At 31.6% G+C, this 16567-nt stretch overlaps 1 protein-coding gene across 6 annotated transcripts in view; it reads right to left on the reverse strand.

Moving 5' to 3' along the window:
• Window positions 1-16567, reverse strand: part of trc (Serine/threonine-protein kinase tricornered) — a 154301-nt gene that overhangs the window by 24814 nt on the left and 112920 nt on the right. For all 6 annotated transcript variants that reach the window (XM_068375488.1, XM_068375486.1, XM_068375490.1 and 3 more), the window contains 4 exons: window positions 7645-7780; window positions 3614-3788; window positions 1678-1761; window positions 154-277 (listed from right to left, as the gene is read on the reverse strand). In XM_068375488.1, coding sequence (XP_068231589.1) covers window positions 154-277; window positions 1678-1761; window positions 3614-3788; window positions 7645-7780 — 519 coding nt within the window. The remainder of the gene's footprint in view (window positions 1-153; window positions 278-1677; window positions 1762-3613; window positions 3789-7644; window positions 7781-16567) is intronic.

Here is a 16567-nt window from a genome sequence, read left to right on the forward strand (position 1 = left end):
CAGAATAAAGAATATATCTCAATTTAAATTACTTGTTCTAATTTAAAGTTAATTGCATAGTTCCAACTTTGTTTATTTCAGGATTTTAACATATAATAGCATATTGATGCTTCTAAATTACTGGAATCACTAGCATAATTTTCAATGACTCACCTCCTGGAAGAAACTCCATAACTAAGTAAAGATTGATTGGGTCTTGAAAGGAGTAAAACATTTTAACTACCCACTGATGGTCTGCTTCTACCAACACATCCCTTTCTGCTCTAACGTGAGCCACCTGATTAATAAGAAAGCAGTGTTACTTAATAATTTCCAATATTGTTCTAATGTACTTGAAGACTAAGGTAGAATATCTTTACTTTATGAGTGACCAATTCAAATCTAAAATAACATGAAATTTGATACAGTTTATTAAACTATTCTTAATAGGAAGCAGTAGATATTAAAAAGAAAAAAAAATACAATGGACAGAACAGTAGTTAACAGAAAGTGTTAAAATGAAACAAAAAAAACAAATGTTAGCAAAGATACAAAAAATGCATTGCGTGGTAAATGCTTAACTGTTGCGTATAATATATTATAATGAATAATTAATGTGCAAATGAAAAATAAGTTTAATTACTGCAGAACAATTTAGCATTATTGAGGATCTGATTTTATTCTTTAATTTGGGCCATCAGCGCTGGTATCTGGAGGCAAGTCAGCACCCAAGGGCAAATTGTGGCGTGGGGGGGGGGGGGGGGTGGAGGTTTAATTGCACTAGGAAATGTTAAGAGGTTGGACAAAGATGGAAGAAAGGAAATAAAAATAGAGGTAGAATAGAAAGGTAGAAAAAAGGAGTGCAGCTAGGAACCAAAGAAATGCTGTATAGACACTTATGTGTAATGCCAACAGTGCACCAAATAAGATGCTCTTGATGGCACTAACCTCCTTCGGGGTGAAACATTATTGGACAATAAAAAGTAAGGGATGAATCTTACTATAAGTAATGGAAAGAAACCTTGCATCTAAAACCTGAGGACACTAAGCAATAGAAAAATCCTTCAAGACAAACAGCACAAGAAAGCAATATATATACTGTACATAGAAGACAATTTTTTTTTCTTAAAGAATATACCTACCTGTACACATCAATGCTACATACAAGTACTTTCCTATATATAGTCAAATATAATCAAACTCATTTCAAGTGAAAGGTTTAATATTTCAAGACATCATGATAACTTTAAAATAAATTAACAAATTAAATTTCTAATAATACCAACAATTCTGGGGAACGATGTGTGCCCAAGAGCTATAAAAAATATAGCATTGTACTGCATTAGAAAAATTGAACTTCTCACTTTAAGAAATATTTTTGACCGAGTGGAATTCACACAAATATAAATGAATCCACTGTATGCAATTTATTCTGATATAAAGTATTTTAAATGGTTCTTTAAATTATGTAAGACTTGTGCATTTTATCCCAAAGTGTAGTCTCCTGTAAGAGGCAGGCTATTTGCATTTTTCTGATTCAGGGCCTGTATTTGTCACTTCAGTGCTTTCTTATACTCTTTACTTTAAGCCTCTGTTCAACTAGGAGGGAAAGAGAGAGAAAGAATTCTTTATGACAATGTTACTAAGGCACGACCAAGCACCAGCCATCTTGATATATATATATTTACAATACTGTACCTGTTCTTTTTCCAGCATATCAGCTTTTCGCAATATCTTCATAGCATACACATGACCCGTATCCTTCTTTTGTACCAACCGAACCTGAGGTAAAGAAATTTATTAAGATTTACTGCAGGTAAAGATCTTCAATATATGATGTTGAGTGATATTACTCAATCAGATAATTTTTAGCTAGAATTATTGGTAATTGCTATTATTGAATAACCTGTATAATCCGTTCTTTATCTCTGTATCACGACGCCTACCATTTTATGTAACTTGCTGTTAACATCATGTTAAGTATTAATCTGATCAAAAAATTTGTATAATATAGACCAGTGCTCTTTTCTGAAAGGAGCACCTAAGTTTTTTTTAATTTCTATATTACTATTGAGATTTCTCCGGATTTAGTACATACCTCAGAAGTGTAGTACAGTAATGTTGATCAAAACCAATTTTATACTATAGACCAGTGCCCTTGCCTAAAAGCAGCACCCACATGTCTTTTGTGTATTATTGTGATTTCTCCGGATTTATTAAAAGCGAGAAGTAAAGATTGAGACTATAAATTATGTAAAGTACTGTGTGTGTACAGTAAAACCTCCTTGAAACCAATTTATTGCACAAGGTGATATTTTGTAAAAGTGTAAATTCTCTTTAGATATGTAATGAAGTATATTTATGCAAGCCATCTGTATTATCTAAATTTATTATTATATACTTACCACCTCGAGTCTGGTTATCATTCTTGAAACTATTAATAGTCTTAGACCGAAAGAACTCTAAGCGCATTTCCGAAATTTTATTTTTGATACATGAAAAAAACAAATAATCTAACACACGCTAGTGTCAATACTTTGAGGAGTACAAGTTATGACCACTGGCTCTGAATTTTTTGAAGTTCAGATTACAGTACATGTATTGTACTTTTGGCTAGTATTTCTAAGAAAGTTTTTTTTTTTCATTGCTATAAAGTCATATTCACGCAAGCACAGTCGATTCCATACGCAGCCCTTTTTTTTTCCCAAAAAAAGTCCAGGTTAAACTATTTTTGTATCCCATATACAGTAATTCCACCATTTTCTGAAGGATAGATAATCAGTTTTCTTATACAGTATTCGATACGGTATTTGTAAATAAAAGTTTACTGCACATATCTCTAACATCAGCTCTCATTTTTTTTTGTATGCTTGTTTATATTTTTGCAATTTCCATGTTATGATTATGCTGGAAGATTTATATGATGACTAAATATACCAAAATTGTAAAATTGGACATAAATACAGAATTTATTATGCTAACCACATATTGCACAAGTGTGCACACTTGGTACATGTAGCATACAGTATGTGTATGGGGAGGGGATAAAAATTTTTGGACATAGTTAGGGACTCTCCACTAGTTAGTAAAGAACCCTAAAATATGATGATTCTATCCATATGATCCTCAGTGGTGATATAAATTACCACTAAAAATTCATATTTATTCAATCAAAATAAAAAAAATGGAAAAAATCTCAAAATATGATTTTTTTTGGAGAACAATCGCAATCTACTTTTATTATCAATGACCTAATTCAATTATTCAAATGTGAAAATATAGGGAATACTATATCCTACAATCTGGAAAAATCGCTTTGAAAAAACGAAAAACTTCCATGTGAAATATAGTCACCATAATAGAGACTTCTATATATTGATAAAATAAAAATTTAAATGCTATGGAAATTTCCTCTTACCAAATTTTTATATTTAAAATTATCTTTTAAATGGTTTTTAAACCAAAGAAATCAGTCTAAAAAATGACAATTGACGTTGACAAAGCCTAAGGGACGTACCATTAAAAATACAAAGTAGAAAAATAAAAGATTATAATGTATCATAAATGATTAATGTTTTTAACACTGAAATGAAGGTGTTAAACAAGATATGAAACTCTGCCCCCATATTCTTACCTCTCCAAATGCTCCTCTGCCAATAACTTTCAAGGCTTCAAAGTCTTCAACCCCTAATCTCGACCTCTTTAAACGCAGAAATTCAGTTTCTTTTTGCGCATGCTGCTGTCTCTTCTCTTGCTTTTGGTCTTCGGAGAGACCTTCCTCTTTCATAGTCTCTTCTAATTTATCATGCCTAGAAGAAAAACAGTTATCAAGATGTTATACTCACTGCTTAAAGTTTAAGAAACTTTAAGGGTCATTAATGATGTACTAATTTTACAAAAACTATAAAAAGTTTTTAAGACTGCTTTCGAAACAAACAATTTCATTATAGATAAATACAGTACTGTGCTAAAAAAGCTATTTCTTGACAATACTTATCAACTTTGGAAAAACACGCGAGACGTATCCCACGTTTGAAAGAACTAGGAGACAAATAATACTAATTTTACAGAAAATATAAAGTTTTTAGGACATTGATTTTCAAACAAACACACAATTTCATTATAGATAAATACGATGCTGTACTAAAAAAAGCTATTTCACGACAGTACTTATCATCAACTTTGGACCTACGTTTGGGAGAACTAGGAGACGTACCATTAAAAATACAAAGTAGAAAAATAAAAGATCATAAACATGAACAGCAAGGAAGCCTGAATGTGCATGAAATACTATCTAAAGATGTATGATGCCGGATTTGTAAGGGGGCAATATTCTACAGCAGTCTCCAGCATTCGGTAAATATGCGCAATCTTCCAAATTTATTAATTCATACGAGATTTAACAGTTGGCGAGGAAGAATGGAGCCAACTCACGAACTCTACCACAGGAAATGGCTCACTGGCCAAAGCAAGAGTTAAATCTATTAAAGCATAACCAGAAAGGAAGCTTTTATAATAGATATAAATATGCAGCAAAAAAACAGTGCAAAATTTCTTAAAACGTAAGGCAAAGATGATAACAATAACTTGCACATCAGACAGATAACGAAATCAATGTGGATTAAGAATTAACCACAATATGAGAGAGAGAGAGAGAGATTTTACATACATAGATCCATACACACACACACACACACACACATATATATATATATATATATATATATATATATATATATATATATATATATATATATATATATACATACACATATACATACATACATACACATATACATTACATACATATATATACATTACATACATATATACATTACATGCATACACATTATATATATATATATATATATATATATATATATATATATATATATATATATATATATATACATACATTACATACATACATACATTATATATATATATATATATATATATATATATATATATATATATATATATATATATATATATACATTACATACATACATACATTATATAAAAATATATATATATATATATATATATATATATATATATATATATATATATATATATATATATACACACATACATTACATACATACATACATAATATATATATATATAAAATATTATATATATATAAAATATTATATATATATATATATATATATATATATATATATATATATATATATATATATATATATATACACTATAAGAGAATGCAAATTAAGCACAAAATATGAAAAAGTGAGAAAGAGTCTAGTCAAAATGGGCAAAGGACAAAGTTTGTAATTTTCATATGATGCTGTGCATAGTATAATGTCATAAGATTTAAAAATAGCACTCAGCAAAGAGAAAGCAATTCTAAAAGAAAGTCAATATGATATTTAGCAGCCTATGCAAAATTTAAATGGAAGAAACTTTCAAGTTCTTAATTCTTTAGAACATCTACGAATCTGTAATTATTTAACATGAAAATCCTTAAATAAAAGGTCTAAAGTATTGTACTAATTACTCTTCCCAAATTTAAAACAACAGAACAATATTGACCGAATTAACAAGCAATGCACAAGAATCCCCAATCCCTCTCATTCTCAAAACAATTGGATGAATCTAACCTCATTAATCCAAACCACATTCACCTGGTCCGCAACTCCACTCCTACGAATTCCTAACCCTTACTTCATGTTCCCGCTTTGTATTTGAGCTCTCGCGAACTATACTACCGGGTTGTTTTTATATAGTTCTATATCCTTAACTTCCTTAAAAAAATGTTCTTATATTTTACTTTGAAATTTAGGTGGAATGTTATCCCATCTCTACATTATCTGCGGAATCTAAACGCACTTTGGAAATTTTCTTAAATTAAATGCTTTTCGGAAATATATTTTTTAAATATCTGAAAACAAAATCAAAAGATAAAAGATCATTATATAACCCAGTAATTATCGAGTAAATAAAAATTTGTATCAAGATACTACTTTATTCTGCAAGTGATAGAAATATAGGTGTTGACTTCCCCTGCACTCCCTACAACTCATCTTCTCTTCAGAGTCCATCACAATATTATATTTTGTTAAAGAATAGGTTCTAGAAACCTTGCATTATTCGGGGTTATTATCGTAGTAACAGAACTTTCCTGGACCCATAATTCACCAAGCAACCGCCACAAAATATTTCAAAACGTGAAGCTATTCCGATCTCGGAACTTAAAACTTAAAAGACACGAAAGCTCTATACGAGATAAGAACCTATTCTCTATCGCCATTACAGAGACATAAGGCATATTTACTCAATGAAGAAAATATTATTGATTTCTCAAAAGAAATCTTCATATAACTGAAATTTCAGAGAACATAAGGATCTTTCCTCCATTATTACGGGAAGTTTATTTGTATTTTGTGGGGAATGAAAGAAAATTCGTGTTATGAATAAATTTCTCCCACAAAATACCTAATAGTGAAACTAATATTAAGTTGTCATGCAAACAAAATGTGAATAATCAAGAGCACGAAATCTATTCTCAAACGGCTAAACTTGTAATTATTAGAAAACAAATACACACACGAATGTATTTCTGCCTGTGCTTAAACTGAAGTGTGTAGTTTAAAAATAACACTCCCCACGTTGCAAAACCCGAACGTAATTTGGGAAGCTGTCCATTCAGTACTTGGAATATCACTGGCAAAGCGAATTTGAAAGCCTCGAAAAGCCAATTAAATTTGGTATGGAGAATCAGCAACCCTTCTCATTCAAGTCACACAACGAGACAGTAAAGAATGTTCAGAAATAGCTGATAGCGTAAATGGAATGTCAACATTAGGACTGGATTGCAGTCCAGCGAATAAACAAATGGGTGAACGATGGGAAGCTTTCACTTGAAGAAAAGAATTTTCAATAGTTCTATTTATACAGTTTAACTATTAAGACAAGACATGAGCATCTGACATTTAGCATACTTTACTTTTTCCGTCATTTTATTTATGGCAAACACCAAGGGAGATAGTTTACATTCTAGAAGTGATAAATAACTAAGCATTAACACCGTAATAAGTCAATGAATATTCAACAAAAGAGGCTAATGAAGAAATGAGTTACCGGCGACTTTCCAACAAGAGGCAGCGTGACGTTAACACCTAATTGCAAGGATCAAAATATACACCAACTTCAAGAATGATGAACCAGGTAAGCTTCATAAATGCTAATTTCATGGAAAGCTATTATCAATTAAACAAACCCTACATAAGTTTCGATACTTTTTTCAGAGACGTAAAAACTAGTTCGTACCCGGAATACAACATACCGCTAACGCATCTCACAAATTTCTCCTCGAACTTAATGTGCAATTATTTTGCCTCCGAAGTTATCAGCAATTTTTCTCTAATTTTCGCTGGTATCTCCACCTGTGAGCAGGAAAACTTAGGCCACCACGATAATTTCTTTTATACATTAATATGTATAGTCAATAACAAAGTCCTAAGACGAATGGCACTGTAAAAGACCTAACATAGCGTATCTAAGAGAGAGAGAGAGAGAGAGAGAGAGAGAGAGAGAGAGAGAGAGAGAGAGAGAGAGAGAGAGAGAGAGAGAGAGAGAGAGATTTTACCTATCTGTGCAATGCAAAGGAAAATCGATGGATATACAGTATAAACTTACCTCTGTTTTCTTTCCAGATGTTGTGCTATTAGGTTGGAATAATAATTTTCGAGAGTGACCTTCGCCTTTGTGGCCTTATCGAGGGTATGGCCGCTAAAGCGGATTTGACCCTCCGTCGCCGCCATCCGCCCCACCCCTGGAAATAAAAAAAGATTCAGAAGATTAGTTTAGTCAACACCACTCCTTTGTGTTCATGAACATTAACAATATAATCTGTCACAGAAGGGAAAAAAAGAATAAATATCTAAACAATTGGTAAGATAGTAAACTTGTAACAACGTTAAGTACACAATCAACTATACAAAATTTCAACAACGGTGAATAACTTCAAAAGTTGACTCTAATAAGAACAGCAATATAATCATACTGTATCTACTGAATCAATAAGTGAAACTGGGACACGTGAATATCAGGCGAAAACCAGCTTATGTAAAATTATGGGCAAAACCTGAAAAAAAATGCAGCTTCTATTAAAGCTAACATGCATTTCATAATACACAAGACTGATAAAGTATAACGTTTACTGTACATATGCAAACTATTATCTATACAGGTAAATTGAAAAAAAAAATACTTTTCATTCTTAAATAATCTCCTTCCGACCGTCCAGGAAGTATCATATACAGGAAAAAAAGTAAGGCCAAACCCCAACCCCCTTTATAAGTAAGTTCTGGTACCCTGTTCGTTATATACATCATGAACTTGGGAACGTCGGTTTTATATAATCCCTTGAACTTCGAATCCAGTTTCTTGCAGGTTCCAGTTCTGGAAGAGAGCTGTCCCAGCATGGCACCCTGATTTAGGGTTGTCACTAAGGTGCTTTGACTGCCTCGATAACACCAGAGTTGAAGATATGACAGTATTCTCGGTTAGGTTATTAGTATTTGTGTGAAATAATTCAATTAAGTAATTATTACAGTAACAATTTCATATACAAACAAGCAAGCAATTAAGACGTCTCACACAAAGGTCACGTGATAATGGAGCACTGCACGAGACAGCTCGCAAATATCCGATACGGAAAGGAGTGATCCAGCTCAGATTGGTAGAAAGAAATTGGGCAAACTATTTCACCCATTTTGACACGAAATAAAAAAAAATCCTTGTTTAAAGCACCTATACCTAAACCTCGTCAGTAAGATATGGAATCTTTACTACTTTCTATACTAATTATACAATAAAACATATGTCAACAATCAATATAAAGGAACGTAGAAAGAAATATTGAAAAAATACGGCGTAAAAAATCTACCTCCAATATCCATAAACGCGTCTCTCCAAGGTGAGCGAGTGAGAACAAAACTGCTTTTAGCGTCTTAAATGTCGGAGTGTATCTTCCAAGTATAAAGCAGAATATACATCCGTAAAAGTATTACAACTGGCACTTTTTGCTTTCCTTTAAGGCTATTACTTGTCTGATGGAAGGACAAAAACTGGTGCTATCAAAAGTGTTTTCATACAAGACGACTGATACCACATTTGAATATCATCTACAAACACGTAAATGATAGACCGTATTATCATTAGCAAGGAAAAACATTTCACTGAATAAAAGAACGTCTTCTCGACCACTTGAACATTTTTGGAAAAAAATCAAGGCATACCAAAGTAAAACATTATATATATATATATATATATATATATATATATATATATATATATATATATATATATATATATAATATATATATAATATATATATATAATATATATATAATATATATATTATATATATAATATATATATATAATATATATATAATATATATATAATATATATATTATATATATAATATATATATATATTATATATATAATATATATAATATATATATATATTATATATATTATATATATAATATATATTATATATATATTATATATATTATATATATAATATATATAATATATTATAATATATATATATATATATATATATATATATATATATATATATATATATATCTTTACAGTAGAATATAAACTTCTTTTCAACGTCTGAGTATTATCGCCAACAACTAACCCTGAATCAATTCTGTTCTATAATGTCTATCAATCTTTTAAAAGTAATGAAAGACTATGACAATAGTTAAGGGAAACAACGAAGCGTCCTAGTAAAGAATGGTTGCTAGGGGCGATGAAGGAAGTTCACTTAAGATATGATTCATATGGAAGATGACCGAACAAGATACTTCCAACAGCGGTCTACACCTAAATTGTTACTGTTGGGAAAGAGGAAACAGCCACTTTCATGTAATGTAATCTTGAATGAGAGATAAAAGATACTGGGAAGCTACAGACACAAAACAGAATGGCATTCAAATAAATTATCTGTAGTGTAGATGTATTTAGTTTGTGACACCCATACTGCCATTTTTACGTGTAGTGAGTCCTTCAAATTAAAGACCACGAGTTTTAATCGTAGCATATTCTCGTATAAAGGTTTGAAAATACCTTATTTCTAAAGTAAAAGTTGACCCAGAATTCATAAATATAGCCTACTGCATTCACGACTGCATGGATGAAAGCAGAGACTATAATATAGATATGATTATCATTCGGACTGAACAGATTACAGCTCACGGAAAAGTTGTTTATCGCATGCAATATCCTGCAAAGTTGTAAAAATAGAAAGACTGGGGGCATATTCACCAAAAGCATATTTTTCAAAAGAAAATTGAACGTTTGAGTAATTAGGTAAAAGATTGTAATCTTATGAAATATGAGAATGAATGGTATGCTGCACCAAATCAGAATCAAAGGCAGCCAAACTGAAAAAGTCTGGTCCAGGTTACATTGCATAATTTATTTCCAAAGGCAGATTCTTCTAACTTTACCTAGAAAATACAATTATCACTTTATAATTTAGCTTTGAAGGTTTCCAAGATTTAAGCATTCTATTTTTGAGAGGCTCTTTAACCTTTGTTTATTTCTTTTAAGTGTTTATATTGCTTAATTACAGGACAAAATACTTTTCCTGTGACTGAGCTGTGGGTTCATGTAGGGGGATAGAGACTTGCAAATGGTTGTAAATTATGGTAAATTTTCATTATAACGCTGAAGAAATGTGCCTAGAGGAGACCATATCACGGAATATTATGGCAGCCAAACTAGACTCGACAGCATATAGTAAACAACAATAATTGCCAAGAACTTTTATACAAGACAAATCTCCTCCTTCCATAAAAATATCACGGTGGATAGAGGACCTACAAGTGAAGTCAGGGTAACAGATGGTTACCAGTAATCTTCACATAATTAATAATGAATTTAAAATAATAAAAAACACCGTTGTGATAGCACAGGTTGACAAAAAGCTTATTCAGTCGAATAACAGAGTGAGACATATAACGATGATATGAGAATGGTAATTACAATGAATTTGCGCGAAGTGATTACAAACGTTCAATATCAATATAAAAATCGTGACCTGCATAAATACAAGATAAAATAGATTTTAGAAGATTTATATTTTTTTTTGTTTGATAAAATTAGAAAACTTTCGGCATCTTTCAAGAAAAATTAATCATGTAGATAAGATCAAATTGAAAAGATTCCGAAACCTTAGCTTTCTCCCTGTGACGTCAAAGTTACTATGGCAACAACTTAAAAGGTTTTCTCTCTATTTTATGACCGACTTAGTGTCTTCTTAGGTATAAAAAAAAAACTTTAACACACTACGAAGCGATAAGAATTAGAGAAGTTTCACCAAATCTAATAACCAGAAAAGCAACAAGTATGGCCAAAACAGTCTGATAAAAATTCATCATTCTAGGCAGTAAATCTCCCAATTTATATCTAAGATTTTTTTCCATTCTACAGAAAACTTCTAATATATATAACTATGAGAACTCATTCTACAGACAATTTATAATATATATATATATATATATATATATATATATATATATATATATATATATATATATATTTATCGATGAGAACTCATTCTACAGAAAACTTCCAATATATATCTATGTGAACTCATTCGACAGAAAATTTCCAAGATACATATCGATGAGAACTCATTCATGTTACGGAAAACTTCCAATATATATTGATGAGAACTCAATTAATTCTACAGAAAAACTTTCAATATATATAAATGATAACTCATTCTACAGAAAACTTCCAGTATATATCTATGTGAACTCATTCATTCTACAGAAAATTTCCAAGATATATATCGATGAGAACTCATTCATTCTACAGAAAACTTCCAATATATATCGATGAGAACTCATTCATTCTACCATTGTCCTGCCTGAGGCCGGAACGAAACGATCCCCTACCAGAATCCAGACTGTGTTGGTGAATTAATTAAGACAGACCGAGTTGTCCTTGGATGTGTCACCTACGGAATTCATTAAACGGATATACAAACCTTCATGGCATGTTTACACAAACGTTAAGGGCGACCACTATACACTATATAAACAAGGGAACACCTGTCACTCGCAAAGATTCAAGACTTTAAAACTTCTATTACTGTTTTAATGAAGCACTTAGCTATCATTGCTTTTGATTGGAGGCCTTCATATATAACGATAGTAATTCTTGCACGTATGCAGACACGCGTAAATTATATATATATATATATATATATATATATATATATATATATATATATATATATATATATATATATATATATATATATATATACACATATATCTATACATTATATATATATCTATACATTATATATATATATATATATATATATATATATATATATATATATATATATATATATATATAATATATATATATATACACATACATACATACACACACACACACACACACATATATATATATATATATATATATATATATATATATATATATATATATATATATATATATCACTTTTGGTAATGAAGTCTTATTATAAAATGTGGGTAGGCACATTACGTTGAGACAATGAAGAGGATGAAAAAATATTTCCCCACCCGTTCACCTCAAATTTAATATCATAGTTTAGTTTCTAAAATATCACATGCGTGTTCTATTCAGGTCAGAAGAAATATGTGAATTAAAGGTTTAAAATGACCAGCGCTAAGGGGAAACAAACTTTAAAACTATTTTGGACATCAAATGTGATCAATAGTCTCCGTCAATAATTATCATTTAACCTTAGAGTCCCATTTGGAATACTTGAATCTTTACAAAAAGTCAAGAGAACGAGAAACGGAAAGCTGCATAAAACTATTCTAAAAGTTTCCGAAGCTCCATGTATATAGTTAGGAGATACAGCAAAAAGTTTTATGTTACAATTTACCATGGAAATGTACTGTATACATCTAAAAATGTTATGAAAAAAATACTTCTTGCAAACCAATAATTCTAATTTTGGGTTACAAAAACACTATTAAAAGTAACTAAAAAAATCACGACACATTCTCTCTCTTAAATTATAAAGTTTGGGTGCAGGAGTAAATAATTGCAAGAATATATAGTATATATAAAACCCTTACATAGGAGAGAGATGAAAACTTACTAAAATTCATGTAGTACTTAAAGGGTTGATAAATTTGATTTATTCAAAGTTAATGAACAGAAATAACCAAATTAACTTTGAAAACAATTTTCCTAATAAAATCCATCATATAACCTATTTGTTCTAATTTTCGAGCAAAGATGTTTAATCACACACACACAAAAAAAAAAAAAAAAAAAAAAAAACCACCTTTTGTGAAAAGGAAGCTTTTCTTGAAGTGATGTGGCATACTGAACAAAGGCAGCTTTTCTTGAAGTAATGTGGCATACTGAACATCTACCAACTGTTCATATCAAAAAGTGATGAACGCCTATAATTCCTTCTGGACATTCATAGGAATTCTTAACATTATCCGTTGACTCCCAGAGGGCTTGTCCTAAATTCCACAAGTGGGCCATCAGTCAGAACAGTACTACACTTGTACTGCACAGCCTTTTACAGTTCCGACCAAGAAGCTAAGGAGAGAGAGAGAGAGAGAGAGAGAGAGAGAGAGGAGAGAGAGAGAGAGAGAGAGAGAGAGAGAGAGAGAGAGAGAGAGAGAGAGAGAGAGAGAGAGTGTGTGTGTGCGCGCGCGCGCGTTTTAAGTCAATTTATTACATACCGTATTATAACAGCGCCAAAAAACTAATAACCTATACTTATTAAACGTAATCATATAATTTAGTTATATGGACAAAGAACAGCATTTTGAACGCATTAGCATTCATTTTACCAGATTTTCTATAACTATGGTTCCTAAATCAACAACGCTAACCTCTGCAATCTACCGGAAAAAAACAACCTTGATCTTACGAAAAAACTTTCAGTGGCAACACTGATATCAAACATTACCTCCATAGAACAAGGTCACAATTGTCAAAAGTGTTGACAGTACTGTACTTCCTATGGCAAGTTTCTATTTTCCCCGGATACGGTCAGATTGCACCATTACTTCCCAGTTTGAAATGCTGACGTGACTGAGAATGTACAGGAGCCTATTTACTAGTTTCACTGGCAGGATGAAACCGCACCGGGATATGTGCTGAATTACAACGAGACAAGTTAATAAATGGCTGGATTATGTAACCTTGATCATAATTGGGGTAAAATCCGTATTTAGTTTAATAATAATTCTAAGAGTAAATTTTTAGTTGGCAATCATCACCGGTTTAGGGTTCAGAAAACAGCTTAATATCTAACTTTTTTATATCTTATAGTCCTCCTTTTTTAACATAACCTTAGTAACATCGTCACGAAAAACTATGTAGAGCATCACAGCTGTATATTTCTAAAACGGTATGCCATAGCAATCACTCAAAGTCCCTAAACATATTAAAGATATCTCTAGTGAAAAAAAAATAAGTTGACCTGGCAAAAAGTACAAAGAAAATTCAATAAAGATAGGTAATCATATTATCACTGGATTGAAATAAACTAGCAATTACCAGAAATATGGCTAAATATACAGCAACACCTATTCTCAGTAACCAGAGAGGAGAACTAGTTATTTCTAGCAGCTAACACTCGAGAAACAGGATATTCTGGGATATCCCGTTCAAACAATGCAAACCTCTCGCCCGATCATGACGTCACCGAGGTTAAGCCCTTCACCATTTAGGACGCCATTTAACGTACTCCTTTCCTTTCAGCGAATCCTATTATATACCGGGAACTGTTCCACACGCGGGATGCACGCCACTTGGGAGCAAGGTCCTGTGTCCAGATTATGTTTCATTGTGGTGTAAGTGACGGTCAAAAGTCCTCTTTAACATATTCGATGTGCGCGTATAATCCTTATCCATTTGAATATCTGATGGAGTTGCAGATCATTTGAATACTGAAGTGTTGTTATATTCAACGGTTTGGGAGAGTTATGAATCCCGGCACTGTTACGAATCCACTTCCATTAGTTATAAGCGAAAGCCATAGAGATATCTAATTCATTATTTCAAGCTGATAATGATCCAGAAAATTTACCGCCCTATAGCCTATTGATGATTACAAAAATAAAAGCAATTTTAAATGGCTGTGATAAAGCAATTAAGCAAAGTAAAATAATTTAATAGATCCCCCGAAAAATAAATGTAATACATTACTAACTAAAATAAACTAACAAAACTTTCTAAATATCTTAAGATCATTCCCTAACACCCAACTAAAGAATCTTTTTTCCTGCATGAAAAAATACGAAAAAAAATTCAATTGTAGGGGCAACAATATGGATGACACTTATATATTTGCCTTACTTGTTTCGAGATTGGAACTAAACTAAAAATCAAACTGCTACAAGGCTATTTTTCCCTTGCAGCGTGAGAATTTTAAATAGAATCTAATATAAATTAATATTATAAAAGTAAAATTAAATGATACCATCGCATACTACACATTGTGTCCCTGACGACCTAAGAGGGTACATAAATTCCTACACATTCAGACAAACCAATTGTATACAGTCAGACGAAGTTAAAGAAACCGAAACATCGATGCAGCAACATATTAGGTAAGCTGAGATTCTGAAGGGAGGGGGCCAGGCAGTTTGGGTGGGTAGGGGAGGAGACAGGGGTCATAAATAGAAAGTAAGAAGAAACTCCTGATCCGGAATAAATCTCCTTCGCTTCCTACTTTACAGTGCTTCTTTTAAACTTCCCCACCACCGAGTATCGTCGTGAATTAATAAGCTTTTAAATATGTTAACCAACCGAGAAAATTGATTAAACACTCCAAGAATAAGCAAATATAAACCTATACATACCTATACAAAAGATTTGATTTCCTTAGTATATATTAATGGATTGAAATAATAATAATAATGAACAGAAAAAAAATCTTAAGAGGTCACCAATGCAGATTCATTTCACTTAGAAACTAACACAACTCCCCCTCCCCTCCAAGTGATGACCCACTGCTATCGCCACCCACTGGGCATTGTGCCAATCGGGCCAACTAAGATACCCCCACCACAACCGAGGCCGACATCTCGTGCTATCACAATAACCGAAACTTTTTCTGTTATTTCAATCCGCTCGTAGCACAAGAGGGCTTTCTCCGACACATTTAACAAGACACTAGAGGAGTTTCTAGATTCGATTTCAATGATTATAGACATAAATGCCCACTGTCTTGAGAAGTGTTAAATCAATTTTCTCAGTTGGTTAACATATTTAAAAGCTTATTAATTTTCGCAATATATCGCTTGATGTATATGCTAAGAAATAATCGCAATGTAAAACTATTTGGGAATGATATACATATACAGTCAGAAAAAGGCAAGCAAATATCACAGCGTGAATATATATGCGGTATATATATATACGGGTGCCTGCATAATAACACACTAAAGTCCATAAGCTCCGAATCCTTTCGTCAGGACACTTCGTGCGTTTCCAAACGTTTATCGAGACGGTTGCTAACTGAAGATTATAGAAAACTAAACCAATTTTTC

Source organism: Palaemon carinicauda, chromosome 6 (assembly GCF_036898095.1).
Source record: "Palaemon carinicauda isolate YSFRI2023 chromosome 6, ASM3689809v2, whole genome shotgun sequence".
NCBI lineage: Eukaryota > Metazoa > Arthropoda > Malacostraca > Decapoda > Palaemonidae > Palaemon > Palaemon carinicauda.